Here is a 25,276-nt window from a genome sequence, read left to right on the forward strand (position 1 = left end):
CTGCTCGATCCAATGGCCGCCCTCTTCACATCATGGTCGATGGACCGAACCCGGTCGTACCTATTTCTTCTCATGCTTTTAGCGACCTTTTCCGCCCCTGCAACCGCTGATATCTGTTCCTTTTGGGATAGCGGATGCGTCGATCCGCTGGCTCAAACCGCCATCTCTTTCAAATTCCCTCCCCTCTTCCTTGAAACGATCAACTTCTATTACGCTTTCGATGCCGACGCTCGAGGCAAAGGTCAGCAGCCGATGACCAAGGCTGGATTCTGGATCGGATACGAAGCCTACGTCAACAACTCTGTCATTGATCTCAACCGCACGTCCGAGATTGCGGTCCGCGTCGGTAACCTGACTGGCACACCGTCGGGCGGTAACAATGGTTGCGACGGTGTTTGGGGCTCCGATTGCTCGATAAATCTTAAGCACTTCCTGAAAGAGACTGTATACAAGCTGGTGTCTAGCGGGGAGGTTTATAGTGATCCCCTCAACACTATCATCGGCTCATTCCGCGACAATCCGCCAATCGTACCGAACTGCCCACCGCCATTTTTTGACGTCCAGCGATTTCCTGTTGAGCGTAAGTACAGAAGTGAGTCTGAGACGTCTTATCATTCTAACTTGAGATTTAGAATTCGCGATGGAGAATGAAGACGATAAGACGGCCATCATCAAAACTACTGGAGATAGCGAAAGTCCATGGTCGACGTGGTATATCGATAATATGACCGCCGCTGAACAAGCCCAACAAGTCGCCGTTGGGATCATTAACCGGACACCAGCCTATGGCACCACCCCGCCGCAAGGCGAAGATGACATACAAATCGAACTCGTATGCGCTCAAGCACCATCATCAGGAACCTCTTCGAGCGACGATTGATTTTTAGATCTTGGTCCTTGATCCTTGATCCTTGTTTATGACTCAACGAAAGCCAAAGCATGTTACTGCACATAACGCGCGAACGCGGCCCGATCTGGTCTCATCAGGCAACGTCGCCCGTATATACTTGGATGCCGAAGGCTCCATGTGCCGTTCGACATATTGATCGACGCCACAGATGAACAGCATCATCAGAATACGATGCTCTCACTCGCTCAACCCATCAAAACCTAGATACTAGGCTGTCTGCTCAGCACGGCGCTGGTCGCTGCAAGTCAACAAGACTGCAGAATGACGCGCCGATGCCTGGCAGCAGTGGCAATCTTCACGAAGCCAATACATAATCGCCGTATATAGTTGCATCTACGGAGTTTAATGGCCATATATCATCACATCAATGCATCAACCAAGTCGTCTCAAATACCTTACATAGTCGCTCATCTCCACGGCTTGTCTGGATAGTTAAAAGACAGGAACGACCGACTTTGGACCCAACCGAACCTGCCTGATTGATGGGACGACATAACTTGAGGAAGGCGCGATGGACGGTCAGCGTTGTCTGCGACAGGAAGGAGCGACCGACCCCTAACTATCGCACCTTCCCCCCTTCCAAGACCAGTGTTGATGACTTCTGCGCGCCTTAGGAACCTAATCTCCAGAATCAGGGCCTCGCATCTGCCTCTGCTGTGTAGCTGCTCCTACACTGGCCGGGTTTATGCTCTTGCCAGCGCGTCTACCTCTTCAAGCTCTTCTCACAGATATCCGCTGCATGGCGGCTTCTCACCCTTTTCCCATTTGAGTGGTGCTACTGGCCTCTCATCGAAGTCACCAGATCTGACCACGAGATCGTCGCTACTTCATCGAGCTACCTGCCCTTAGCTGAGCTGACTGAGCGAGGCACATAGCCGTGGCCCATAAACGTTCCCAGCGCCTCAGTGAAGCTGGTCATGGCTCAGCTTTATCCCGGCGGCCTCGATTTTACTTCTCAGATGCATTGGGACTCGCAGTGACTGCGTAGACGAGTTGATGGGCTGGATCGGCGTCTAGCGTGGCGGTTTGGCAGGAGTAAGGGATGCGGCGTGTATTGGCATATTACGCGGCGTGGCCGGAGGGTTGCTCTGTATGCAATGGTTGTTCTGAGCTCAAAGCGACCGACTCGCGAGCGCTGTCTTATCTAGCTAATTAGAGATGAGTTTTGTCTTTGCTTCATAGTTGTATGCTTGATCATACCTAGGTGCTGGATAGACTTCGGAGTCCGGCGACATCCATGGCTCAGACTGTTGTCTCCCACGGTCGCAGTCTCTGGTTCCTGGAAAGGCCGTTCTACCGGTTCTTTCATTGTATGCAGATGATATGCCTGGTTCATTGAATTGTCCCAGCTCCAACGTGGACCTCCGCTGACCATGCCAACGGCCAATGACAGCACCTCCATTATTATTGACCTCCACCCACGGCCAATGAGTCTGCAGTTCCTCCGCACGCCCTGAGGACAAGCTCTCCACCCCTGGCCAGATCCAGCCAAGGAGGGCTTATGCTTGCTTGTCATTGCTTGGTCTTGATGGAATACTCCAGGCAATCTGGATGACCCCCGCATGCACTGCAACAATGCAGGCACGCGTGCACATCCAGTTCCATCCCATTGGCACTCGCTTACAGACTTTCTGGCCATGTCGCCAGCCGTGTTGACGGTGCGGTCCACCCCCGTAGCCGTCGTCGTGATCAGCGTCGGCAGACCTCCTTCAGGCAAGGAGTGTGCGAGCACGATGCATCACAGGTTCATTCTCCTGCACGTGGTTGGAGTAAGGCACCTGCCCATCGACCACCTCGCACTCCCACCAGCTCACCTGGAAGCTATAAAAGGCGCTGCCGATCCGGTGAAAAAGAGCAGCAACAGCAGCAACTTTTAGGACAGCAATGCATCTCAGCGCATACTTCGGTCTCCTCTCCTTCGCTGTCGCGGCCGCGGCCGTCCCAGCAGGCCATCAGGCGCACTCGAGCCGCTCGATCAACAACCTCAAGGAACACATTAAGAATGTGGTCATCTTGGTCATGGAGAACCGCTCCTTCGACAACATCCTCGGCGGCCAGACGCTCGAAGGCCTCGAGAACCCGCTCCAGAGCGGCCCCTTCTGCAACCCGTTCAACCTGACCGATCCCGCAGAGGGCCAGGCCTGCACCGCGCCCAAGAGCTTCGACTCCGTTATCAATGACCCAGACCATGCCATCTACGGCAACAACATTCAGTTCTATGGGCAATTCACACCTGACAATGCGGCTATCGCGTCGGGCAAGCTCAAGGCTACCAACAAGGGCTTTGCGCACGAGCAGATGCGTCTTTATGAGGCTGAGGCCAACAAGACCGACCTTGTCACTCAGGTCATGCACTACTACACCGAGGAGCAGGTGCCTGTTTTGACTTCGTTGGTCCAGAACTATCTCACCTTCAACCACTGGCACTCTGACATTCCAGGAGTAGGTCACCTACCTCAAGTTTTGCCGAGCATACATACTAATGTTGTAGAACACGAACCCCAACCGCGCCGCTCTTGTTTCCGGCACATCCCACGGCCACGGCCTCAACGACGAAGGCTTCAATAACCATGAACTCCCCAACCGCTCAATCTTCCAACAACTCACCGAAACCGGCCGCAGCTGGATCAACTACGTCGACCCCGACGGCGGCACTGGCCCAGACGCCGGCTACTTTGACTGGACCTATGCCACCGGCAACGAAGACAAGATCGTGCCCCTCGCGCAGTTCTACGACGACGCCGCCAATGGCGCCCTCGCAGACCTCACCTACCTGAACCCCTCGTGCTGCGGCGTCGGCACAACATCCATGCACCCGAGCGGGCTCATCTCGGACGGCGAGACGTTCATCAAGTCCGTCTACGACGCGCTCCGCGCAAGCCCGCAGTGGGAAAATACCCTCTTCGTCTTGACATTTGATGAATCTGGTGGATTCCACGACCACGTCCCTGCGCCTCTTGCGCCGCGGCCCGATAACCTAACTTTCACGCTTGAGACGCCCAACGGACAGAACTACACTTTCCCCTTTGATCGTCTTGGTGGTCGCATTCCGACGCTACTTATCTCGCCTTGGGTTGCGCAGGGCGCGGTCGAGCAGAAGGGGACGAATGCTGCCGGTAAGGAGGTTTCTTACTCGGCTACTTCGATCTTAAGGACGCTGGGATATCTCTGGGACTTTGAGCCGTTTACGCCAAGGGTTGAGGCGGCTGCTTCGTTTGAGCACCTTATTAAGGGGGTTGCGAGGGATGATACGATTGAGGTTCTTCCTGAGCCGCAGGCTTTTAAGAAGGCTTAGGTGGGTCGTCTGTGGGATGCCGGGTGGTAAGATATGATATTTATGGCTTATGATTTAGATAAGATGGTATAATATGCTCGATAGAGTAAAACGAATATGACGGTTCAGACCTTATTTGCTGATTGATTATATCTCCCTGCTCATTATATCCAAATTATAATTATCATACAGTATACTCCCCCCCCCCCCCCCAACAACCTCTAACTCCTGTCTTCTCCCCCTTCTAGCTCCAGCTCCAGCTCCGCGCTATAAATCTGGCTCTCTTCTCTGTTATACCTCCCACGCCCGAGGATACCCTCCACATCCAGAACCCCAATACTATCAATCTAGAAAACACTCTCCCTCCCTTCCCCACCCCTACCCTTCTCCTTACCCAGCGCCTCATACCCGAACCTCCCCCTCTTCTCCCTTCCCATCCCAACCATGCCAATAGCCCTCCGCACTTCCCCCAAGCCTTTCATATTAGCAAAATACCTCCCAACCCCCGCATAAACAACCAACCCCCCCAACGCTCCCGCGTACCCGACCCCCTGGAGGATAGAGACATTCGCCCCCCACAATACGACAGACGCGAGGATGAGCAGGATGTTCTTGGGGATGCTGACAAGCGTCATTGTTAGGCCGGATGTTTTGCCGATCTTTACAATGTACGAATTAGTATGCTATTTATAGGGAGGTGGTAGATGAAGAAGGGATCGATGATGGGGGAGGGGAGGGAATATACATACGAGTGTAAAAACAGCAACATTCAGCATGAATCCCACGAGGGCGTTGAGGAGTAATATACTGAGACCGGTGTCCATTATAACTTCTACCAGGCTGTCGCTGCCACCTGCTGATGTCGATGTCGAAGTCGAAGTCGAGGTGGCCTGCTGAAGATGAAGAAGAGGGTAGACCTCAGCCCGCCACGCCAAGATGCCATTTAGGAAAGCGCAAATTGGTGCCGCGTAGTAGAGGCTTAGGAGAGGGTCCATTCTCGCGAGGCCGAGGGTTTGTTTGTTATTTTGATCCGAGTCTTCGGTGGGGTCTTCGTGTAGAGGTTCATGTTCGAAGTCGCAAGCACCATCTTTTTCGGGATCAGAATCAGGATTAGGGCTTGTATGTAGGCTTGAAGAAGGAGGAGACTCATCTCCAACGCCAGAACCACCCTCCTCATCCAGTACATCCTTACCTCCCCCATCCTTCCTCCCCGTTGAAATCCTTTCAGAAGAAGATTCTCTAGAAGACCCACCCCCCGTAAGAACCTCCAACAAAACCAACCTACAAGCATCACAAACCAAACTCGCAAGCTGCACCACAACACCAACCCACGAGAACCGGACCTCGCTGACTACCGTAAGCGCCACACTCGCAGCAATAACACCCACGTTAACCAGTTTCCCGGCTGTGAGCTCCGTCGCCCCGTACAGAGTGCTTGTTAGGAGGGTTATTACGGGGCCGGATGCCTATTCCCAATCAAATGACAAATATCAGCATTTGCAATAAATGAAGAAGGCAACGAGGAAAGGAGTCTCGGCAAGATAAGATAAGTACCTTAAGCATCTGAATAAACCCCACATTCAAATAAACGTACGCTATGTTTGAGCAGACGAGGCTGCCGCTGTAGAGGAGGGCGATGGGGGCTATTTTCGTCATGTACAACGTTGGTGTCATTCGCGTTGAGGTTCGGGTTCCGTCATTGGCGAGGAGGGATGTGTATCGCGAGAGGAGTTGTGTACAGAGGGTTGCGAAGAGGAGGTGCCAGGTTGTTAGGAGGATTGCTGTTTTCGTTTTGTTAGGGTTGAAGGCTGGGGCATGGTTGGGGTTTCCGGGAGTGATGCGTACGGTAGCCTGGGAATTTATGTTAGTAGGCTAGTGGTTTCTTTTTTTCTTTCTTTCTTTTTTTCTTTCTTTCTTTTTTTTTTTTTTTTTTTTTTTTTTTTTTTTTTTTTTTTTTTTTTTTTTTTTTGTAGGATAGATAGGGAGGGAATAGGGCTGAAGGACACACGGAAAGGAGTTGATTCAAGAATCCATTTGTTGAATAGGATGGTCAAGTTTGACCAGAGGATCCAGTTGCTAAGTAATTATCTCATTAGCGCTTGTCCATTTTTTTCAATGCTCCCTTCTCAATTCACGCGTGGATAGATGAGTTAGGGCTGGCTGGCTAGCTTACAGTGTACAAAGGACGATACTCCACGGTCGAGCCGGCGGGACAGAGTTTGCGTGCATTTCGAGTTCAATTGGGTTCAGTTCAAGGCTACGGCTACGTACCAGCCAATGCATAATATTTAAACAGTAGTCTTTCTACGGAGCTGGAGCTGAGCTGGAGCTGGAGCAGTCTGTACCTTGGTAGTGGCGATGCAACAATGGCATACCCACATCAATGCAACCCTTTGTTATTCGTGGTACATCAGCGTCCAAATGCGGCGGTGGTCTTTTTAATGATGACTATATTTACCTCGTCTCATTTGTTAAGTTAGCTATACCTGGTCTATTGATAGAACTGTTTATATGGCTAGGCTAGGCTAGTAGATGTGGTAGATGTGTACCTACTAGACTACCAAGTATGCGTACAATAAGTAATAAAATAACTCGGCCAGGCATCAATATCCATCCTCCTCTTACAAGCCTCCGCATCAAAGAGCTCGTTCTTCTTCGCCCCAAGACAACTCTTCACATCGCCGTCATCCACCCAGCTAAACGGGTAGATCTGCTCTCGGGGTAAAAGCACAAGCGCGTGCTTCAACTCTTCACCCCCACCCGCAATTCCATCTTCAAGACTATACCCAGCACTTGGACAAAACAGGTCCCAAGCTGGCTGAACGCTCTGCACCCGTTCACACAATTGTCTTCGCAGCGCCGAGTCCTCGCCGCTTTTCCGCGCGTTGAAGTACTGCTTTATTAGCGGGCCTAAGATCCCCGGGCCTGTCATCCCCTCGACGCTCCCGTCGTCTTTTGGGTTCTCGAGGACGGCGAGGACGGGGAGGAGCCAGTAGGGGTGGCCTGGTGGGCTGGCCATCCAGCCGTTCGGGATCGCGCCTAGGCCTTCCGGGTCGAGGGTGTGTGCCATGCGGCCCATGAAGGCGCGTTGTACTCTGGGTCCTGGGCTCGAGCTGAAACTGGGATTACGCGAGGAGATTGACTCCAGATGCGGTGCGAGAGCGACATCATGTGCTGCGAAGAGCGAGTTCACGGGGCGGAGGGCTTCGGTGTCGACGTCGGCGTACATTCTGTCATTCATTAGCACCGCACGTTAAGGCGGGTAAGAGTGAAGGAAATAGATAGAAGAGCATACCCCCCAAAAAGGGAACATATAAAAATTCCTCGCCATATCTGCCCGATTAATCTCCTTCGGCAGCGAGCGATACGTATCCAAGAACCAAGGAAAGTGTGTTTTCACCAGTACCTCATCACTCTCATCATCCCAGAGAACATACTCCCAGTCCGGATGGTGAGCTTTAACCGTCTCGACCCATTTCTGTGCCGACTCGGACATGCTCGTGCCGGCCGGGAACCATGTTTGGTGAATTATTTTAGGAATCGTTGTCAGGTCGCTTGTGATGGGCCGCGAGAGGAGGTCGTAGGCTGAGAGGTCTTTGGCTTTCAGCGGGAGCTGTGCGTTTGGGAGGGAGGACTCGGGGAGTGGTGAGGATGGATTTAGGGTTGTTGCTGGAAGGAGGAATGACGAGCCGAAGGGATAGATCAGGATTAGGGCTATGGCGAGGAAGATGATTAGGAGGGTTCGGCGGCGGAGGGTGTGTGTTAGGAGGTGGCCTGCCTTGGAGGCGTGCGCTGAGTCGGTGATCATTTTGCATAGACCGTTGAAAGGGCCTGGTTGAGGGTGTTGAGGATGCAGGGCTGGCTGGCTGGCTGGCTGGGCTGACTTTGTTGTGGGTGGCTGGGAGTATACCTACAAGCACGTTGAGCTTGGTCGATGCGATATAATGCGACCTTCCGAGAACATTTCTGGAATGTAGATCAACAGGTGCTGCAACAAGTATACCTGCAAACATCTGCTTGTTGGCCGGTGGTGGGGTCCGATATCCTCTGTCCGGATGCGGCAATGGTGCCCTATCTCCACTCCGACTCAGCGGGCCTGTACTGCAGCTTTCTCACCCCACGAAAGAGATGAGACATTGAACAGAGTTATTGCTTTTTTAGATATGAAAATAACACGCAGAATGATTAGGCGCCTATACTGGCATTTGGCAGGGCCAGTTGAGACAACATTGGACGGCTGCTCGGTAGTTCCCTGGCAATTCTCATGCTAATCAATTTGACATACCAGGAAGGTGCTGGAGCACAGAAACTGAAGGAAGGAACGATCGGCACAATAGATTAACAAGAAGGGCGTAGAAACCACGTTACACCTCCGTTCAGGAAAGGAGCGACCAAGTGAGCCCCTTCCTTGACCACTAAATATCAATTTAGCAATATCCCATACAATAATGCTGGGAAGCATTACGTACTTAATATGAGTTGTCGCCCTCCCAATCCTCGCTGCCCAACGCGGCGCCGTTATCCGGAACCTATTCTTCAACCTCAAGAGAAACCAGCGCATCCGCCACCCAGTCCTGACACCATTTCATCGCACCACAAGGAGGCGCCTCGCTCTTCAAAAAGGCGATCACTGCAGAGCGCTGCGCTGCATCGAGGTTCGCCAGCTTAACTAGTCCCCAGGCATCCAGTGACGGAATATCGTGCGCATCGCAGTTTTTGAACTGGAACCAGTTTGTTGACTAGTCGATCTCTCCGACGTGAAAGAGATAGCCAGATTCACATGGCGGCTTGTGAAACACGAAGCCCTAGTGCGCTCGCGCGGCGGTGCCAGTGTCAGTGCCGGACCGTGACACGAAGAGGAGAGTTGCTAGGCCATGGCCGGGTAAAGTCTCCCCTGTCGTAGGTATAGGGTTGTTGTCGCTTCGGAGATAGATACAAAATTCGGTTGAATGTTAAGGTAAGTTAATGTAGTCGAACAGGTTGTAGAGCTTTCGTTTCTCTGGGGGTTTGACCATTGTCAGACCTCGCTGGGTGTTAACACTTGCCAATGAGTGTCATCGTGCAAGCGCCGGTTATGTAGATAATGGCCCTGACGCGTCGAAGCCAATCACCTCCCATTAAGCGCCACCCAGACACCCCCAGCCTCCTCTCTCACAAGAGCAGTCTCTTTCCCCAACCGGGCACTCCAAACCTCAGCCGTCCCAGGCGGCACCAGCTCCTCGACCTCCAGCGCAACAAGCCCATCAACAACCCAACTCTGGCAATCCCGCCCGTTAGTCGGCGGCCTCTCCTTCTCTAGGATCGACACAACAGCCGCACGCTGAACATCGTCAAGCAGGGTTATCGGCGCGAGCCCCCATGCATCTTGCTCGGCCAGTCCATGGCCAGTGCGGTTCTCGAACTGGAAGTGCGTGCTGGTGATTAGGCGGACGTGGAGAAGGTCGCCGAAGTCCTTGCCGGGGGTGTGGATTGTGAAACCCCAGTGGGCGTTCTCGGTTATTCCTGGGCCGGCGAGGGATATGGAGAGTTGGTAGGCCATGCTGGAGCTGGTGAATTGTTGTGCGGCTTGTTTTGCAGGTGGTGAACAAAGAGATCAAAGTTTGGTCTAGAATCTCTGATCAGTGATAAGTTTGCTTTTAGAAATCCACAGCATCTGGAATTTCGATCAGTTCATAGGTAGCAGGCAAGGTTGAAAGTTGAGGGTTGGTGTGGTGAAAGCTGCGGTTCCCCGGCAGCAAGGTTAAGCCAGTTACGAGCCAGCCAATCACACAAGAGCATATCTACAAACTTTACGATTCACTCAAACTACACACACTCAATCAAGCCAAATATTCCTTGGATATTACCTGATATTTTACTTTTTTCGGCTCGTGATTGCATTTTAAGTTGTGGAGGATTCTGGTGGAGTTCCTTAAACTTTTCCCGTCAGATGGTTCCCCTTTCTTCTCAACACTCTCCTCCATCTACTATGGCCGGACCCTAACACAATCTACCTACCCACACATACCCCATTCTCATCGTCCTTCTTCTGTATCTTACTGCACTTCTCATTTTACCTTTGACTTCTCAAGTCCCAAAAACCAAAATGCCCTCAGCACTGCACATCTTCGCCTTCAGCCTGCACAATCCCTACGCCCTCTCTTGGGACCCAGACAGCCCCTTCCGCGCCCTGATCCGCCTCTTGACAACGAAGAACATTCCCATAAATGACATCGATCTTTCACACTTCACGGGCAAGAGGGTTCTTATTACAGGTGCAACGGGTGGCTGTGGGCTCGAGTGTGCTAAGGCTCTGGCGCGCGCTGGATCTCATTTGGTTCTTACAGCGAGGAGTCAAAACAAGGGCGATGCGCTGAGGAAGGAAATCTATGAGGACGGTGGTGTGAGTAAGGAGACGAGAGTTGGTGTGTTGGAGCTGGATATGGGGTCTTATGACTCAATCCGGAAGTTCAGGGAGAGACTACCGAGCGAGTACGAGTATCTAGATGCTGCGATAATGAATGCGGGTGTTTATTGTACCGAGTTTGGAAAATGCGAGACGGGCATGGAGGAGATTACCCAAGTCTGTTTCATCTCACTGGCTGTGAATGGCGAGATAGTGCTAACCCAGCCAGGTCAACTTTCTCAGCACCGTCGCCATCTCCCTCATAACCCTCCCCCTCCTCAAAGCCCCCTCTGCAACCCCAAGCCGTCTCCTCTTCATCTCCTCAGAAGCCCACTGCTGGTCCAAACCCCGCCAGAGAACCCTCCCCGACCTCCTCAACAACCTCAACGACCCGAACGGCTATCGACCATGGATGCGCTACCACATCAGCAAGCTCCTGCTGGTCCTCTGGACGAAAGAGCTCTCCACGCGCCTTAACCCCGAGAAAGTCCTCGTTGCATCTGCATCGTCCAACTTCACGCGCACCGGTATGTTCCGCGGATTCAGCCATAAGTTCGTGGCGGGAATTATTGAGCGGTCAGTTTGTCGGACGGCGGAGCAGGGCGCTGCGCAGAATCTCATGGCGTTTGCGAGGATGAGTCCCGATGAGGACGTTAATGGGGGGTTCTGGTCGGATGGAATGTTTAGACGGTTTGTGGTCCTTCCTTCTCTTCTCGTTGCTGGTGTGGTATTGCGATGGTGAGTGAGGGGTGAGTGCTGATTTTGGCTGCTGTATAGACCCGCGACTGCAGCGAGTACAGATATTGCGAAGGAATTGAGAGAGTCGATGTGGGATGGCTTGATAGGTGTTCTTCCAGAGGATCTAACTAGAAGTGCAGAAGGGGAGTTGTCTGTCGGTTTCCCGAATATTTGAAGATACAAGGTGAAAGCTTGAAGTATTTCAGGATAGGCAGGCGCGTCTCGGCCCAACTCGAGGACAGACCAGCACAAGACAGCAGTGCTCACGATATCAACTTAGTCAAGAAATTTAATGCTGCATTAATCAGCCATTGCAAGTCCATTCTTTCTCTTACCATTCGTCCCTATCGCATGCCAGCAGTACCAGTACCACCCATATCCCCCCCAGTCCTGCATCACATTAAGGCAATCCCCGGCCTGTACATCTCAGAGCAAGTCCAACCAAACCCCATTAGACCATTTATCTCCAACTCATCCCATTAATCAGTCAAAGTTTCTGACAAGCATTCAACCATTCCAGTATCCATTCGGCGTGCAACAAAGACCTGCTCCGGCGGCACCGCATCTCGCACATCCTCACCGTCATGCGCTGGGAAGATCTCATGTTCATCCCATGGCATAGTGTCGAGTCACGCAACGACTACATAAGAATGGATTGGTTAATTCGAGACCTTGGGCTCGAGTGGAAACATTTTGACGCCGAAGATGAACCAACGCATAACATCCTAGGCCAAATCGGTGATATGTGTGAGTTGGTGAGAGGTGCTCTTGCGCGGACACCTCCGAAACCGAAACCGAAACCACGTTTACATTCACCAGAGCACGCGGACGCGGATGCGGACGCGCACTTGCATACACTAGCTAGCGCCGCAGCCATCCTTGGTCATGAGGTTGGGCCTGGCGTTGAAGCAGAAGAGACGGCCTTGGTCAAAGCCCATACCGGCGGCCGGGTCCTTGTTCATTGCCACCGGAGCATCTCACGCCCTGGGGCTGTGGTTGTTGCTTTAGGTCCGTTATTCAGATTCTACCACTGCCTTTTTCACACTCAAATTCGAGGTGGAGATAGCTAACAAAGTCTACCTGCCTGTAGTAATGCGTGAACTTGGCGTCCACTACCACCAAGCTCTTTGGATAGCCCGTAACTTCAGACCCACGATAGCGCCGAACATCGGGTTCGAGCATCAGTTGAGAATCTGGAAAGAATGCGAATATGACATTATCAGGCGCGGGTTTGGCGAAAACACCGCTTTGGGACCGAAGATGCCGTATATAATTTTTGAGCGCGAGTTAATGGACATTACTTCTGCCGGTGGAACGATGGAGGGATTGAGGGCGAGGGCGAATTGGTTGAGGAAGGTGGAGGATGTAAACGCGAGAAACTCCTGCGTCCTGAGGGATTAAGCTATGGGCTATGGTTGTATCTGGGGTTCGGTTCTTAAATTTGATATTGATCAATAGACAGCTGAAGCCTGGAGGGGTTGTCTGGTCCCCGGGGAAGATGCTGGTTGTGGTGGTTGTACACAACAATGCATGCATTCAGCTCCCCTGCCAACTCTTTGTTCGACTACAGGCAATAGCAAACAAGGAACTCACCCTCTTGCTCGATTGTCCTCGGATATCAATGTTTCCGATACTGGTCCTTGCTGCATAAACACAAGAAATCCCCGCATTCATTGCATCCCGTCCGTATAGCTGACTCCCCGCTACTGACTCACGGTACATAAACGATACACATAGACCCAAATTCCCCTCGTTTCCTCTATGTATACGTTTCTCTGGCTCTTCTCCAGCTTTTAGTTGATACATTACCCCCAAGCAGAATGTATCTTTTCTTAACCCTATCCTTTACAGCCTACCTCCTCCTCACCTCCATCCTGCGCACCTACCAGCTCAATGCCCTCCGCAAGAAATACGCCCACCTCTCTGCGAACCCTTATACCATGGACCTGGCAACGGCCCATGGAATCCTGCTCTCCATACTCACGGTCAACTTCTCCTTCTCCTACGCCATATCCGGCCAGATTGCACTCATAAAGTCGTACTCCATCGCGTCTGGAACGAAGCTCCTCGTGGCAACCCGGCGCCTATCAACCACACGCGGTGTCGGAAAACGCGCTGAGGATACGGCCATAATCTTCGCTGAGATCCTAACAAGCGGGCTTGACAGCGAGCGCGGGCTGAAAACACTGTCGAAACTAAACTGGATTCATAGACAGTACGGTGCACGTATCACGAACGAAGAGATGATTCATACAATGTCTCTAAATGTACTCGGGCCGCTGAAGTGGATTGACCGGTTTGAGTGGCGTCCACTCTTGGAGGTTGAGCGCGTCGCGGTGTTCCTGTACTGGAAAGAGGTAGCGATGAGGATGGGGATGGTCGATGTACCGGAGACTCTGGATGAGCTGGGGAAATGGACGGCGAAGTACGAGAAGACCGAGATGGCCTTTGCCGAGAGCAATGTGAAGTGCTTGGAAGCAACGATGGATCTATACCTACGGCCGTTGCCGCGGTGGATGAAGGGGTTCGGTGGGCAGATTGTGGCGGCTTTGCTTGAAGAGCGCGTAAGGGCTGCGCTTGGAATGGAAGATCCTCCGAAATGGGTTATCGGCTTGGTGGAAGGGCTGCTAGATGCAAGAGCTTGGTTTGTTAGAGTACTGATGCTGCCGCGGTTCAGCCCTATCTCTGTGGGCGGAGTGATGGATGAGACGACGGGGAGGATAAGGAGGGAGCGATGGGGTTTTGAGCCGTGGTATGTGGCTGAGTCGGGATGGTCAAGGTTCGTGAGTAAATGGTTAGGACTGAACTTGTGGATGGGGAGGCCATTGCCAGGCGCGGAGTACAACAGTGAGGGCTATCTGCCGGAGGAGCTGGGGCCAAAGGAGTACAGGGAGAAATCCAAAGCGGATGTACTGGATCATGCAGAGAAGATGGCCGATTATGCCAGACAGGGAGGAGGCGCCGTCTTGGGCTGCCCGTTTGCTTTTGGAAGGTGATGCGTGGGTCGTGCCTGCTGTTTCTGATGCCCCAAGGCCCGGGGCCAAGGCGTTCTTGCCTAGTTACCTGCTGGTTTCTGCTGTATGAGGCAGGTGCGATGGGCTCTTGCTCTCTCCCAGACTGGACAGCCAACGGCCAAGATGTTGAGAAGGCACCGTAACATTCACTATCATTACATATGATCACAGGTATCTAACAAGCGATCCCAGTAACTACCATCTCCCTCTTCATTACCCTGCCCCTGCACAACACTCGCCGGATCAAATCCCGCCATCGTCGGCCCGCTATCTATCAGCATCTGCAGCTGTGGCGACCCGATCGTCCATGACTGCAGATCATAGTAGACGCTGTCGAACTCGCTCGAGAACCGGTACTTGTCCTCAGAGACGTTGTACTTGCAGGTATCGCGCAGCTCGTACTGCCACTTTAGCCGGATTTGCGAGACGTACAGTGCTGCTGTTGTTTCGGTGATGTTTGTTATGCCGGAGACGATGAGATGGTCGCGGAGGTTGGGCCTGTTCGGTTGTTAATTGGTTTTGTTAGGGAGACCAGGCAGTTTCGGCTCACCATGCGAAGAAGTCGATTATGGGGGCGTGAGGGACCATGCTCTGCGTTACTCTGTTGCGGAAATTAGATTAGGAAGGTCAAACGGGGGTTGAAACCTCACGTTGGGAACATGTATGACGGAATGGCATGTTCTCTCGGCGAGATATTCCACTATTTCACGTTAGCCGTCATGATGTACTGATATACAGATCATACCTTAATCATAGACCTCATCAACCGCAGCACAGCAACCCGCTCAACAAGCCCCGTCTCCGAAAAGATCCCCTGATCGAGCGCCTGCAGCAGCCCCCAGACCCGATCGAGCCTACGCCCGCCATTCCGAACAGAGTCCCACCCAAGCAAGATCGCGCGGATTGCGATATCATCATCCTCTGCCGCTGTCGAAGGGAGGAGCGCGTCCTGCTCTTCGGATACATCGGAAATGGATTCGTTGACGACCTGGAAGTAGTTCCGCGTCCCACTGTTTCGAGGGTTCTGGCTATGCAGGGATATCCGCGTTGACAGGTCAGCGCTTATCGTGAAGGGTGCTTGTTGTTGCTGCTGCACCGGCACCTCCGAATCCAAAACTTTAAGCCGCCCCTTCAAAGACGGCAAAGCCGCAGTCGCACCCACAGCAGACCCCTCCCCCTCCCCCTGCGTCAGAAGCGGCGATTCCTCCCCGTTCCCCATCCCCATCCCAAGTTCCATCGACCTGGACCCCCTCGTCTCCTCCAACACTTCATGGATATGATTAATTACCCCCGTAAGCCGCTCCGTCTTCTGCCGCTGCTGCTCCAGCTGCTTGAGCAATGTCGCTTCCACGCCGTTCCCCGATGCGGCCGTAAGCTCTTCTATAGTCTTTTCCAGCCGCGCGATATAAGTCTTTATGCGTTCTCGGCGCTGACGCTGCGCTTTGCGATCTGTTAGGCGCTTGCGCTCGGCTGTTGTGAGTCGGTTGGAGGGTCCGCGATTTGAGGCTGGCTCCATGGTTGTTTCTTGTGTTTATTCCAAGAGCTTGTAGAGTTGGGTAACTAGGTATTCGTGGGCACCTCAACCTGGACAATGACATTGATGATGAAGACCAAGCACATGGAGTTCGTGAGCGATTGACATGTGAAGAATGTCAGGGCGCTTGATTGGTGCCCGCATTTTCTCCTTTTTCTAAGTTCGGACACGCGCTTCCAAGGGGGTCTTGGCATCGATTAAGGAACTACTACTTAATGATTATAAATTATTTGGATACCCCCGTTTAGATAGACAAATGCTCGCTAACAATCCTAAATGCAAAAATCGTATGTAGATTGCACAACCCGACTCCCAACGCCATATCGACTCGAACCACCCAGCCCAAGACACCAACCAGGCTATCTATCTACTCCACGTGTAGAGGAGGCCATCTAGCTCGCAACAGCCAATTGCGCAACAAGGTCACTCGCGACGTCCAAAAATGGATACGGACTCGATACCTCCTTCTCCTTATTCCGGAACCGCTTGCTGATGGGGTGCCACTCTGTATCATTCTCCGCCCGAATTACATTCTGGTACCCGTCACACTTGAAGTCAACCATGTAGTTGTTCTCCTCGAGCTGGTAGAGCTGAATATCGAGGAAGACCCAGACGCCGTAGGACATGCGGGAGATGGAGAAGTCGCGTGTTGCGGAGGAAGCGCCGGATGTGGTGATTGTTTCGCCCAGTGTTGATTTTTCCTCGGGGAGGCTGGTTGCGTTGGGGGCTCCGGAGAGGTTGAAGCGGCGGCGCATTTCTTCGAGGTCGGAGCGGCTGCTGTGCATGCTGGATGAGAGGCCTGGGGCGCGGACGCCTTCTTTTAGGAGGCGCGCGCGGATGAACCATAGGTCCTTGGGGACGTAGTGGTCTGACGGCAGGTCTGGGTATTTACTTTGCAGTGGGCGGTCGTCGGCGAGTTCTGAGTCGGCCATGGCGGAACCTGGGATTGTTAGAGCCGTCAATCCATTTGTGGAAGAAGACAAACCTGAGTCGGCGGGCTGCATTTCCCAGATTCCACCTTGGGCCTTGATTGCCCTATAGAGGTAGAGGATGGCCTCGTAGGGTTGATTGCGGGAACGGATACCGAATTGCCATCTTCGTGACCGTCTAGGTTGGTGCGCAGCACTGCGGTTCTCCGGTGGTTCAAATCGTAGCTTATCAAAATCTATGATGCTCCGAGAGTGAGGTTTGAGCGCTCTAGCTGTTGCTTCCTGTTCTTCTGGAGAACGGGCAGCTCGAGTGGGGTCTTCTTCATCTAAACGTGCTTGAGCTTCTTTCTCTTGCAGGTCCTCTCGCACTCGTTCACGTTCACGCTCTCGCTGCTCCATAAGCTGGTCATGAACATATGGTAAGCTAGTGGGCAGAATTCGGACATGGCTGACCCGCGGAACCTCAGCATCATCGGTTTCACCGGGTAGGGTCATGGGAGCCCGGTGCGAGCCAGATCGTGTTCGTGTTGGAAGAGACTGTGTTCCCTGTGGGTGCGGTGTCGTTGGTCGACCGGGGATGTTAGGACGAGGTGGAGGAGGTACAGATGAAGGGTTCATCATGTTATCGTCCGTAGGTGCTGTCAAGGTTAGCCATAGTTCGAGAAACTAATGCTGCTTTACTCACAGTTTGTCTGCATCATCTCATTCTCCACGATGATGAAGAACGCATCTTTGATAGCGCTGGGCTCGGGGTGTTTGAGGGCATCTTCTATATCGTCACGCCCGTAGCCCATGCTCCTCTCGAGCTTGGAAATGGCGACCTGGCTAATCTTGTTCTGAATCGCCTGAGGCTTCCCGGTGGCAATCTTGCGCGGATCAATCGCTGTGTCGGTCGCGATAAACTCCTCGGGAGGAGGTTGCAGGTACTCGGGCAGATCTTGCAGAAACCAAGGATCATTGCGAATATCTTCGATGGTGATTCGGTGTACTGGATGCACTTGCAGCATCGACCGAATGAGCCGAGCTGCCCCGGAAGATATGTACGTAGGCATGTGGAAGTTTCCGGCGGCAATTTTCTTGAAAAGGGCCGGGATGTAATCATCATCGAATGGGAGCCGTCCCACCAGCAACACGTAGAGAATGACTCCGCAGCTCCAGACGTCGACTTCCGGGCCGGCGTACAGCTTGCCAGAGATGACTTCAGGAGCCGCATAGTTGGGGCTCCCGCAGCTGGTTTTGAGAAAGTTACCATCCGTCATGATATTACTCAGACCAAAATCGGCAATCTTGACATTCTTATCCCGGTCAATGAGGAGGTTCTCTGGCTTCAGATCGCGATGAACAATCTTGTGGCGGTGGCAGTACTCGACAGCACAGATGATTTGTTGGAAGAATTTGCGGGCCTCAGCATCATTACATCGGCCTCGCTTGACCAAGTAATCGAACAATTCTCGTTCCGCATACTCCAATACCATAACAATATCCGTTTTGGTCGAAATGACGGTGTACCTAGGAAGATTAGCATATGGCCGATGGCTCAATTGGGCTCGCAACAAAGAAGGCATACAGCTTGATGATATGAGGGTGTCGTAGCAACTGAAGGTACTGTATTTCGCGCTCGACTCGACCGATCATGTCCCGGGACAGCAGCTTGCGGCGGGAGATGATCTTCAAGGCGACCTGGCGGCCACTGGGCTGGTGAATGGCCAGCTTAACCTTCCCAAATGAACCTTCACCCAGAACCTTAATTGTGTGGTATTGATCCAAGCGCTGCATGTCCCTTGTCGTGGCCGGGGATTGCGTCGAAGCATCGTCACCCTTCCCGGTCGGTCGCGGCGGAGGCATGTTCATGGCGGACTGATGGGAATTGGGCGGTTTAGAGTCGATAGGACGGTCGCGAGGACGATCGCGTTCAACGGTAGGAAGAGAAACCGACAGGTCCTCGTCATCAAAGGCAGCAGCCATCGTAACGGACCGAGCAGAATGTCTGTCGTCGGATTCTTCTCGGCGGAGTGATGTGGAGGAGGCAACGTGACGTGAGTGAGTCCGCAACTCCGCCTACCTAGGAATCGTATTTCTCCCTCGGTTTGTCCACCCTTGACCACCAGAAATTGACAGTGAATTTTTGCTCAATTCGAGAAGAGAGGAAGCCCGATCGTGGGAGTCGGTATCGGGCGAGTCAGTTCATGTTCGTCTGAGGTGGCCGAGATGATCTCTGAGCGCGGAGTGGGTTCGAGGGCAGGCGGGTCAATAATCTCGATTTCTGATGCGGAGAATCGATGGCCCGGGGGCAGTTGGAAGGTTCAAGGAACAGGGATAGATTTGATGGACCGGGTGATGCTCAAGGAGAAATGCAGGAAGGAAGACAGAAGAGGGGAGAAAGAGGGTAAAGACAGCCGAGCGGCAGTCGATTCCCCAACTCCCCGATCGCTACTGAGCAGTCGGGCTCCCGTCCACTATTACGACACTTTGTACTCATGCCACCATGCGTATGAACAGAGTACACTAGTACGTAAGCTTGTTTACCCTGAATCTACAGAGTACGTCGAGGCCATGTCTTTAGTCTTTTTGTATGGTTTGACCACACTATGCATACTCAGGTATAGCAGCCCCTCCTCAACATGCTTCATGCAAACACACAGCACAGCTGCCATGGTGAACGACGTTAATTCTTATGCTCCCACCAACTTTCTGTCTAATATTTACTTAATGCTCTGTATTGTACTCTGCTCTAAATATAACCGTGGGAGGGGCCTCTTGGCGTCATGTGGTGGGGGAGCTCAGTGCGCAGTTTATCTCCGCTACCTAATCCCGCGCGAAACCGTCAATGCTCTACGCCTGCTTCTCGAGGCTACTGGCCTTTTGACCTTTCAGACTCCTGGTCGGCTTGAATTTGCAAGCCTTTGCCTTGTTAGACATCGCTGCCGTCGCCCGGATACACACGCGACACGCCGCTGGCAGGAGAAGCTCCAACAATGACGGAACCGTCAGAAGAAGCTATTACCAGCTTCACCAGCTTCACAAACACATCTCGCGAGCAGGCCATTAGCTTTCTGAAGGTGCGCTTCCTTGCAGTGATTGTTGCGCTTAACTGACACTAATCTCTAACTACCGTCTCCAGGCTAACGATCTCGACTCAAACAAAGCCATCAATGCCTACTTTGAAGACCCTACCGGGCCCCCTACACAGGTATCTATCTCCGGCATCTCTGCGTTGAGCCAGGGCTCACTATATTCAGACATCAGGATATCGCGATGATACTGGTGCGTCAGGTTTGTACTCCGTTAGGCTCTTCGAACCTCCGATTGCTGACATCTGGCAGCATACCAAATCGAGCATTCAGACGCCGTGCCCGCCTCACCTACCCTTGTCCCTCCTTCACGCCCTCCATCAACGTCGAATACCAAAGAAGCCGCCCCTGCGATACAGCTGCCACCTCCGCCGCCGCCTCGAGACAATACAACAACCCCCAGAAATGGCCTCTCCCTGGCGGAACAAGAGGAACGTCAGCTCCAACAGGCGGTAGCAATGTCTTTGAACCAGAACCTCGGGCAGCAGGAGACCGGAGTTACAAGCGCGACTCAGAAATTCGGCCCTGCGACAAGAGACAATTATGACCAGGGTGACTGGGCGATGACCCTGTTCAACTCCAGCGCTCGCGAGATTGTCATCAGTCCGGACCCGGTAGACCGCAAGAAGCAACCAGGCGAACCGGCCTTTATCCGCCCGTCACAGGATAGCTTACATCTGAGCGGACTGTTGACGATCCTCCACTCGATACCACTAGCCCGAGAGGCTCTTTTATTACGCAACAAGGTCCTTTTCAACTACGGTCAGGATGCGCAGTGGTGGAATGGACAGCCGATCAACCTCCCAAAGATAATCACCATTCATGAAGCGCAGGATGGCGATACTGAATGGGACGATATACTCTACGAGTCACAGAGAATTATTGCCTTCCTTGACTCCACCAACCGAGCTTTCGGCAGCGCTGATGCCCTGGCCGGCCTCAAAAGTATGGCGACATACAGCACAGAAAGCAGTGTCAGCAAGTTTTTGGAAAGCTGGCAGGAATCAGCCGTCCGCGCCGACTCCGGGAACCCGCTGACCACTGTCTTCTCATCAACGGCATATAAGCAGCCTCCAAAATTGGACGACGATGTGCCGTTTGGTGAATACGATGCGCCGATGGATAAAGAGTTCTTCACTTTGGAGCCCTACGTGGAGCCTCTCCACGGTCAGACACTCTATGATGTCCTGGACGGTACTATGTGGCCAGACAGCCTGGGCGAACCTCTTGACGACGTGTGGCTGGAGCATGTCGCGGACGTCCTGACCATCCACTTAGAGACCGCTGATACAGCAAGATCGGTGGACGTGAAGATTCCCGCAAACTTTTATCCCGATCGTTACCTCGCCAGCTGCAGGGAGATTGCGCGTGAATACCGGCTGCAAAGACTCCAGATTCGCGAAGACATTCTCAGACTACAAGCTCTCGTATATCGTATATCCGCGCCGAAGGGTATACCCGGGATACCCTCCCGGCTTGTCCTTGAGAAAGCCGCTGATGTCGCGGTGACACTTGCCCCTTCAGCGGAATCCAGCTCCAGTAGTAAATCAAGCGTACAACAGCTAGCCTCACAGCTAAAGGCGATTTCGCGGAAGATAGAGGACAAGCTCAAAGGTAAGAACCCTAGCCACCTTCACTTCTATGCCATCCACTAACTCCTTCAGAACTCGAAACCCGCCAACGCCAAGCCGAAGAGAGTCTACGAAACTATTCCAAATACCTAACCGAACCATCAACCTCCCCAAACGAACCCCCAGTTCACAAGTATACCCTCCGCGGCGTCTGCACCGAGCCCCATGTGACATACGTCCTCCGCCGCAACAACCCCACCGACAACAGCGACCCCAAACCGGACGACTACCAATGGTGGCGTCTCAGCTTCTCCGTCGACGACGCAAAGTCTCGCCAGGCTCAAACGGGGCATCCCTCCGCACCAGACGACGCAGATGTAATTGGGTATACCGCGCGCAAGGTTCGTGAGATCGAGGTTCTGCGCGCGGCGCGCGAGGAGTCGAAGACTGTTTTGCTTGTTTATGCGAATAGCAACGCGATGAATTTTAGGGAGGATACTGTTCCTCCTGCGCTTCAGGTACGCATTCCACCACCTATTTCAAAATCACCAACTAACAATACCCAAACCCAGAACTTCGTAAGCGCAGACAACGCCGCCTTCGCAGCTGAGCTGGACGAGTGGCAGAAGTCTGCGAATGCAGTAGATATCAATAACGCCAACGCGGATAGCGAGAACGAGTGGGAGCAAACGCTCGGATCTGGACCCGCCTATCCCTCGCCTTCTCTCAGGGACGGCCCCGGTGAAGATGTACCGGCCAGCAAGGTCAATGTCTTCGACTACCAGGTCTCATCGTTTGATAGCGACGGTGGTGAATCTGGACAGGGACAGGAACAGGGACAAGGTCAGGAAATGCAGGAACGGGGTGGGAAGTCTTTGCTTGGGCAGACTGCGACGACGAATGCGAGACAGGATTCTGGTTCTGGGCCTGGGTGGACGTAGTTTGGTGTACTGCGCCTGATATGATACTGTATAGTGTACATCAATCTCAATGAATCTACGGATGCTCTTCACATGTAGTGGACTTCTACTGTTGTGGCTGGCTTGAGTTTGTATACTCCGGCGTTGACCGCCAAGACCGAAGCTACTTCGCCTACTCTACCCCGACTATTGATCCAACAAGCTCCTCCATATTATTCTCCAACAAACACCACTCCAAATCCGACAATCCTCCCTCGCCACTATAAACTGTACTCAAGTCTCACTCATCCGAAATGACACAGGCACAACCCCCCGCCCCCGAACCTCTATCCTCAATAAACCAAACAACCGCCTCAACCCTCTTCCTCCTCGAATCCCGCCTCCACCGGCTAACATACCTCCTAACGGGCGACACAACATGGTCCGGCACGCCCGAGCCCCCCGTCAGACCGAGCTCGCATGATGAGACGGTCGCGAGACGGTTGGCGAAGTTGGAAGGTGATCTGGAGCAGTTGAAACTCAGGGAGGGACTTGTGGGGGATCTGTTGGGGGTTTGTATGTTCTGTTTCCCTTACCTATTTTTTTAGATTTTGATTATTTTTTTGGTTTATGGGAGGTTATGAAGGGGTGGAGGAAGGGACGGTATGCTAATGTTTGAATTGAATGGTAGATGATCGATTCCCGGATCTTTTTAAACCATCATCATCATCAACACAATTCACCAACATCAACATCGACACATCCAATCCAACCTCTCCCTCCGCAGAAGACCCCTCGACGTCACTCTCCCCCCACAACACCGACTTCACCACCCCCTCCCTCGACCTCCAAAAAAGCATAATTCTCTCCTACGCCACTACAATCCCCGAAACCGCCAGTCGGCTAACAAGTCTCAGCGACACACCCATTCCAGACGCAACACTCTCCACGAATCTCATATCCCAAATCCCGCGCATGGAGAAACTCGCGTTAGTCCAGGACGCGCAGGCGAAAGAGATTGCGGAGTTGAGGGTACGGAGTGCGAAGGTTTTACAGAGGTTCTACGAGGTGGGGATTCTGGGGGGTGGGGAGGTTTGGGGGGAGTGGGAAGCTAGACTCGAGAGTTTGCAGAGGGAGTTGAGGAGGGGTGAGGTTAGAGTTGCACGGGAGGGGGTATAGATTTTCGTGAGAGTGTGGCTTGGGTGAGAGGGAGATGGAGATGGAGGTGGAGATGGAGAAGGGAAGGGGGTTCGCACCTTCCCTAGTAGCCCTTAGGCCCATTGCGCCTTCCAAGTTAGAACGAAGTCGTTCCTTCCGAAAGGAGAGTCGCTCTACCCTTATAGTACAGAGAGGGCCGCTCCTTTTTCTGTACTCGTACATTCTGCTCAAGCACCCTACCGAATGCCAGGTCAATGAAAACCGAAGATATAGATTCCTCAATGCAACAAACTCCTAAAGCACACACATATACTGGTTGGTATACATCAAGCCAACATCGTCGTACTGCCGCTGTCACCTCCGTCTATAGACACCGAACCCCCAAGCCCCCCTCAGCACGGCAAGCCCCCACGCCATCCCTACACTATCCCACAGCACATTAAGCTTACTCCCACCAACCTCGCGCCAATCAACTGGGACCTCGGCAACGGGTATGCGAGCGAATTCGGCAAGCATGAGCATTTCGACGTCGAAGATCCAGCCCTCGCTGTGCATGTAGGGGATTATGAAGGGGAGGGAGGCGCGCGAGAAGAGCTTGAAGCCGCATTGGGTGTCTTTGATTTTGGCGGTTTGGGAGGGCGTTAGGAGGTAGAGGATTAGGTGGAAGGAGTGCATTAGGAAGTTGCGGAGTTTGGAGCGCTGGGTTGTCATTGTTAGTCGATTGATTGAATTTGCTGTAAAGGTGAGCGTTAGGCGTACCTTGACGACGGCATCGCTGCCGACCATGTGGGCTCTTGATCCTACGGCTACGCCGCGGCCAGTTTTATCCTCGACCTCTCGACAAGCGGTGACAAGCTTGCCCAAGTCCGCAAAGTTCGTTGCGCCGTCTGCGTCCGCGAAAATCACGTACTGTCCGCGGACATGACGCATTCCGTGTGTGACGGCGCCACCCTTACCGCGGTTTCTAGCCAGCCTCACGACGCGAATCGTTCCGGGCGGAATATGCACTCCTTCTTGAGTCTCCGGTGTCCAGGGCCCGGCATGGCCTTTAGGGTGAAGAGACAGTTGGTGGTCCCTCGCGAACGAAAATGCCATCTCCTCCGTCTCATCCGTCGATCCATCAGAAACGATAATAATCTCCCAGCCCTTCTGCAATGCAGCCGCATAACCATTCGGGATCGCACTTCCATTCGCATACCCATTGGCAGCATTCTTCCGCTGACGCACCAGTTTCTCATTCTCATTCCCATTCCCCTTCTTAAACTGACTATCCCCGAGCGTCCCATACATCTTCTCCAAATAATTTACAGCCTCCTCCAGCATCCCACCGAGCCGATCCTTCTCGTTATAAGCCGGTACAACAAGCGACATGAATATCTCAGCGTCATCACTCTTCTTCAATCCCGAGTGCGTCCAAACCGGTAGCCGATGCGGTTCCGTGATAGAGCCATCCTTCGCTATCGTGCGGTAGGTCGTTTCTTCGGGGAGGGACGGGCGTGGGATCGGGGCGACGAGGTAAAGGAATATATAGAGCTAGCGTGGATGACATTAGCACGGCACGGTACATACATAGTCGAATTGAACAAAGCAAGCTCAATGACAGTGGCAATGACATACAGCAACAAACGATCCAACCACGGTAGCCGCTACCGCAGCGACGATGATAGAGAGGGGAGCATGGAACAGGAGCTCAACGCAGTGCGTGCAGGTCTCAGTCCAAGCTGAGAAATCCATTGTAGATAGCTGAGGTGTGTGAAAAAAAAAAAAAAAAAAAAAAAAAAAAAAAAAAAAAA

The 25,276-nt window shown here is 52.8% G+C and overlaps 12 protein-coding genes across 12 annotated transcripts; 6 read left to right on the forward strand and 6 right to left on the reverse strand.

Annotated features, from left to right (window-relative positions):
* Nucleotides 1–12: 12 nt before the first annotated feature.
* BDV17DRAFT_287439 (uncharacterized protein) lies at nucleotides 13–880 on the forward strand (the record flags this gene model as incomplete). Its single annotated transcript, XM_073761175.1, has 2 exons — nucleotides 13–580; nucleotides 633–880. 2 exons carry the CDS (start codon nucleotides 13–15, stop codon nucleotides 878–880), a joined length of 816 nt encoding a protein of 271 aa, XP_073619915.1.
* A 1,792-nt stretch (nucleotides 881–2,672) lies between these two features.
* On the forward strand, nucleotides 2,673–4,225 carry BDV17DRAFT_146856 (phosphoesterase superfamily protein). The gene is made up of 2 exons (XM_073754402.1): nucleotides 2,673–3,352; nucleotides 3,402–4,225. The coding sequence occupies exons 1-2, from the start codon at nucleotides 2,795–2,797 to the stop codon at nucleotides 4,203–4,205; spliced, it is 1,362 nt and encodes a 453-aa protein (XP_073619916.1). The 5' UTR covers nucleotides 2,673–2,794; the 3' UTR covers nucleotides 4,206–4,225.
* A 306-nt stretch (nucleotides 4,226–4,531) lies between these two features.
* On the reverse strand, nucleotides 4,532–7,992 carry BDV17DRAFT_287441 (uncharacterized protein; the record flags this gene model as incomplete). Its single annotated transcript, XM_073761176.1, has 6 exons — nucleotides 4,532–4,843; nucleotides 4,934–5,650; nucleotides 5,739–5,965; nucleotides 6,030–6,035; nucleotides 6,810–7,414; nucleotides 7,496–7,992. The coding sequence occupies 6 exons, from the start codon at nucleotides 7,990–7,992 to the stop codon at nucleotides 4,532–4,534; spliced, it is 2,364 nt and encodes a 787-aa protein (XP_073619917.1).
* Nucleotides 7,993–9,291: 1,299 nt separating this feature from the next.
* Nucleotides 9,292–9,723, reverse strand: BDV17DRAFT_287442 (uncharacterized protein; the record flags this gene model as incomplete). Its single annotated transcript, XM_073761177.1, has 1 exon — nucleotides 9,292–9,723. One exon carries the CDS (start codon nucleotides 9,721–9,723, stop codon nucleotides 9,292–9,294), a length of 432 nt encoding a protein of 143 aa, XP_073619918.1.
* A 911-nt stretch (nucleotides 9,724–10,634) lies between these two features.
* BDV17DRAFT_146874 (uncharacterized protein) lies at nucleotides 10,635–11,621 on the forward strand. The gene is made up of 2 exons (XM_073754403.1): nucleotides 10,635–10,746; nucleotides 10,799–11,621. The coding sequence occupies exons 1-2, from the start codon at nucleotides 10,681–10,683 to the stop codon at nucleotides 11,309–11,311; spliced, it is 579 nt and encodes a 192-aa protein (XP_073619919.1). The 5' UTR covers nucleotides 10,635–10,680; the 3' UTR covers nucleotides 11,312–11,621.
* A 263-nt stretch (nucleotides 11,622–11,884) lies between these two features.
* BDV17DRAFT_252802 (uncharacterized protein) lies at nucleotides 11,885–12,690 on the reverse strand. Its single transcript, XM_073756590.1, has 2 exons — nucleotides 12,398–12,690; nucleotides 11,885–12,315 (listed from the first exon to the last, which is right to left on the reverse strand). The coding sequence occupies exon 2, from the start codon at nucleotides 12,182–12,184 to the stop codon at nucleotides 11,948–11,950; it is 237 nt and encodes a 78-aa protein (XP_073619920.1). The 5' UTR covers nucleotides 12,185–12,315; nucleotides 12,398–12,690; the 3' UTR covers nucleotides 11,885–11,947.
* A 437-nt stretch (nucleotides 12,691–13,127) lies between these two features.
* Nucleotides 13,128–14,303, forward strand: BDV17DRAFT_287444 (uncharacterized protein; the record flags this gene model as incomplete). Its single annotated transcript, XM_073761178.1, has 1 exon — nucleotides 13,128–14,303. One exon carries the CDS (start codon nucleotides 13,128–13,130, stop codon nucleotides 14,301–14,303), a length of 1,176 nt encoding a protein of 391 aa, XP_073619921.1.
* Nucleotides 14,304–14,396: 93 nt separating this feature from the next.
* Nucleotides 14,397–15,504, reverse strand: BDV17DRAFT_252806 (uncharacterized protein). Its single transcript, XM_073756591.1, has 2 exons — nucleotides 14,872–15,504; nucleotides 14,397–14,819 (listed from the first exon to the last, which is right to left on the reverse strand). Exons 1-2 carry the CDS (start codon nucleotides 14,907–14,909, stop codon nucleotides 14,477–14,479), a joined length of 381 nt encoding a protein of 126 aa, XP_073619922.1. The 5' UTR covers nucleotides 14,910–15,504; the 3' UTR covers nucleotides 14,397–14,476.
* Nucleotides 15,505–16,247: 743 nt separating this feature from the next.
* Nucleotides 16,248–19,391, reverse strand: BDV17DRAFT_299543 (serine/threonine-protein kinase; the record flags this gene model as incomplete). The annotated part of the gene is made up of 3 exons (XM_073763891.1): nucleotides 18,352–19,391; nucleotides 17,470–18,293; nucleotides 16,248–17,422 (listed from the first exon to the last, which is right to left on the reverse strand). The coding sequence occupies exons 1-3, from the start codon at nucleotides 18,747–18,749 to the stop codon at nucleotides 16,248–16,250; spliced, it is 2,397 nt and encodes a 798-aa protein (XP_073619923.1). The 5' UTR covers nucleotides 18,750–19,391.
* Nucleotide 19,392: 1 nt separating this feature from the next.
* Nucleotides 19,393–22,429, forward strand: BDV17DRAFT_146897 (uncharacterized protein). Its single transcript, XM_073754404.1, has 6 exons — nucleotides 19,393–19,843; nucleotides 19,906–19,974; nucleotides 20,024–20,057; nucleotides 20,108–21,469; nucleotides 21,520–21,944; nucleotides 21,999–22,429. The coding sequence occupies exons 1-6, from the start codon at nucleotides 19,760–19,762 to the stop codon at nucleotides 22,365–22,367; spliced, it is 2,343 nt and encodes a 780-aa protein (XP_073619924.1). The 5' UTR covers nucleotides 19,393–19,759; the 3' UTR covers nucleotides 22,368–22,429.
* A 210-nt stretch (nucleotides 22,430–22,639) lies between these two features.
* BDV17DRAFT_287448 (putative nuclear distribution protein RO10) lies at nucleotides 22,640–23,504 on the forward strand (the record flags this gene model as incomplete). Its single annotated transcript, XM_073761179.1, has 2 exons — nucleotides 22,640–22,901; nucleotides 23,017–23,504. The coding sequence occupies 2 exons, from the start codon at nucleotides 22,640–22,642 to the stop codon at nucleotides 23,502–23,504; spliced, it is 750 nt and encodes a 249-aa protein (XP_073619925.1).
* Nucleotides 23,505–23,822: 318 nt separating this feature from the next.
* Nucleotides 23,823–25,246, reverse strand: BDV17DRAFT_252813 (dolichyl-phosphate beta-glucosyltransferase). Its single transcript, XM_073756592.1, has 3 exons — nucleotides 25,101–25,246; nucleotides 24,243–25,016; nucleotides 23,823–24,182 (listed from the first exon to the last, which is right to left on the reverse strand). Exons 1-3 carry the CDS (start codon nucleotides 25,215–25,217, stop codon nucleotides 23,838–23,840), a joined length of 1,236 nt encoding a protein of 411 aa, XP_073619926.1. The 5' UTR covers nucleotides 25,218–25,246; the 3' UTR covers nucleotides 23,823–23,837.
* Nucleotides 25,247–25,276: the final 30 nt, after the last annotated feature.

This window comes from Aspergillus undulatus, assembly GCF_047715775.1.
Source record: "Aspergillus undulatus strain CBS 261.88 unplaced genomic scaffold BDV17scaffold_4, whole genome shotgun sequence".
Lineage (NCBI taxonomy): Eukaryota > Fungi > Ascomycota > Eurotiomycetes > Eurotiales > Aspergillaceae > Aspergillus > Aspergillus undulatus.

Excerpts from the sequence above, each read along its gene's own strand:
- BDV17DRAFT_146856 (XM_073754402.1), top strand. The coding sequence starts at position 2,795 with ATGCATCTCAGCGCATACTTCGGTCTCCTCTCCTTCGCTGTCGCGGCC. Across the intron at positions 3,353-3,401 it reads GGCACTCTGACATTCCAGGA|AACACGAACCCCAACCGCGC; the intron begins GTAGGTCACCTA and ends CTAATGTTGTAG.
- BDV17DRAFT_146874 (XM_073754403.1), top strand. The coding sequence starts at position 10,681 with ATGAATGCGGGTGTTTATTGTACCGAGTTTGGAAAATGCGAGACGGGC. Across the intron at positions 10,747-10,798 it reads GCATGGAGGAGATTACCCAA|GTCAACTTTCTCAGCACCGT; the intron begins GTCTGTTTCATC and ends TAACCCAGCCAG.
- BDV17DRAFT_252802 (XM_073756590.1), bottom strand. The coding sequence starts at position 12,184 with ATGGCTGCGGCGCTAGCTAGTGTATGCAAGTGCGCGTCCGCATCCGCG.
- BDV17DRAFT_252806 (XM_073756591.1), bottom strand. The coding sequence starts at position 14,909 with ATGGTCCCTCACGCCCCCATAATCGACTTCTTCGCATG. Across the intron at positions 14,820-14,871 it reads ATAATCGACTTCTTCGCATG|GCCCAACCTCCGCGACCATC; the intron begins GTGAGCCGAAAC and ends ACAACCGAACAG.
- BDV17DRAFT_146897 (XM_073754404.1), top strand. The coding sequence starts at position 19,760 with ATGACGGAACCGTCAGAAGAAGCTATTACCAGCTTCACCAGCTTCACA. Across the intron at positions 19,844-19,905 it reads AGGCCATTAGCTTTCTGAAG|GCTAACGATCTCGACTCAAA; the intron begins GTGCGCTTCCTT and ends TACCGTCTCCAG. Across the intron at positions 19,975-20,023 it reads CTACCGGGCCCCCTACACAG|ACATCAGGATATCGCGATGA; the intron begins GTATCTATCTCC and ends CACTATATTCAG.
- BDV17DRAFT_252813 (XM_073756592.1), bottom strand. The coding sequence starts at position 25,217 with ATGGATTTCTCAGCTTGGACTGAGACCTGCACGCACTGCGTTGAGCTC. Across the intron at positions 25,017-25,100 it reads TGGTTGGATCGTTTGTTGCT|CTCTATATATTCCTTTACCT; the intron begins GTATGTCATTGC and ends CATCCACGCTAG. Across the intron at positions 24,183-24,242 it reads GCAGCGATGCCGTCGTCAAG|CGCTCCAAACTCCGCAACTT; the intron begins GTACGCCTAACG and ends ATGACAACCCAG.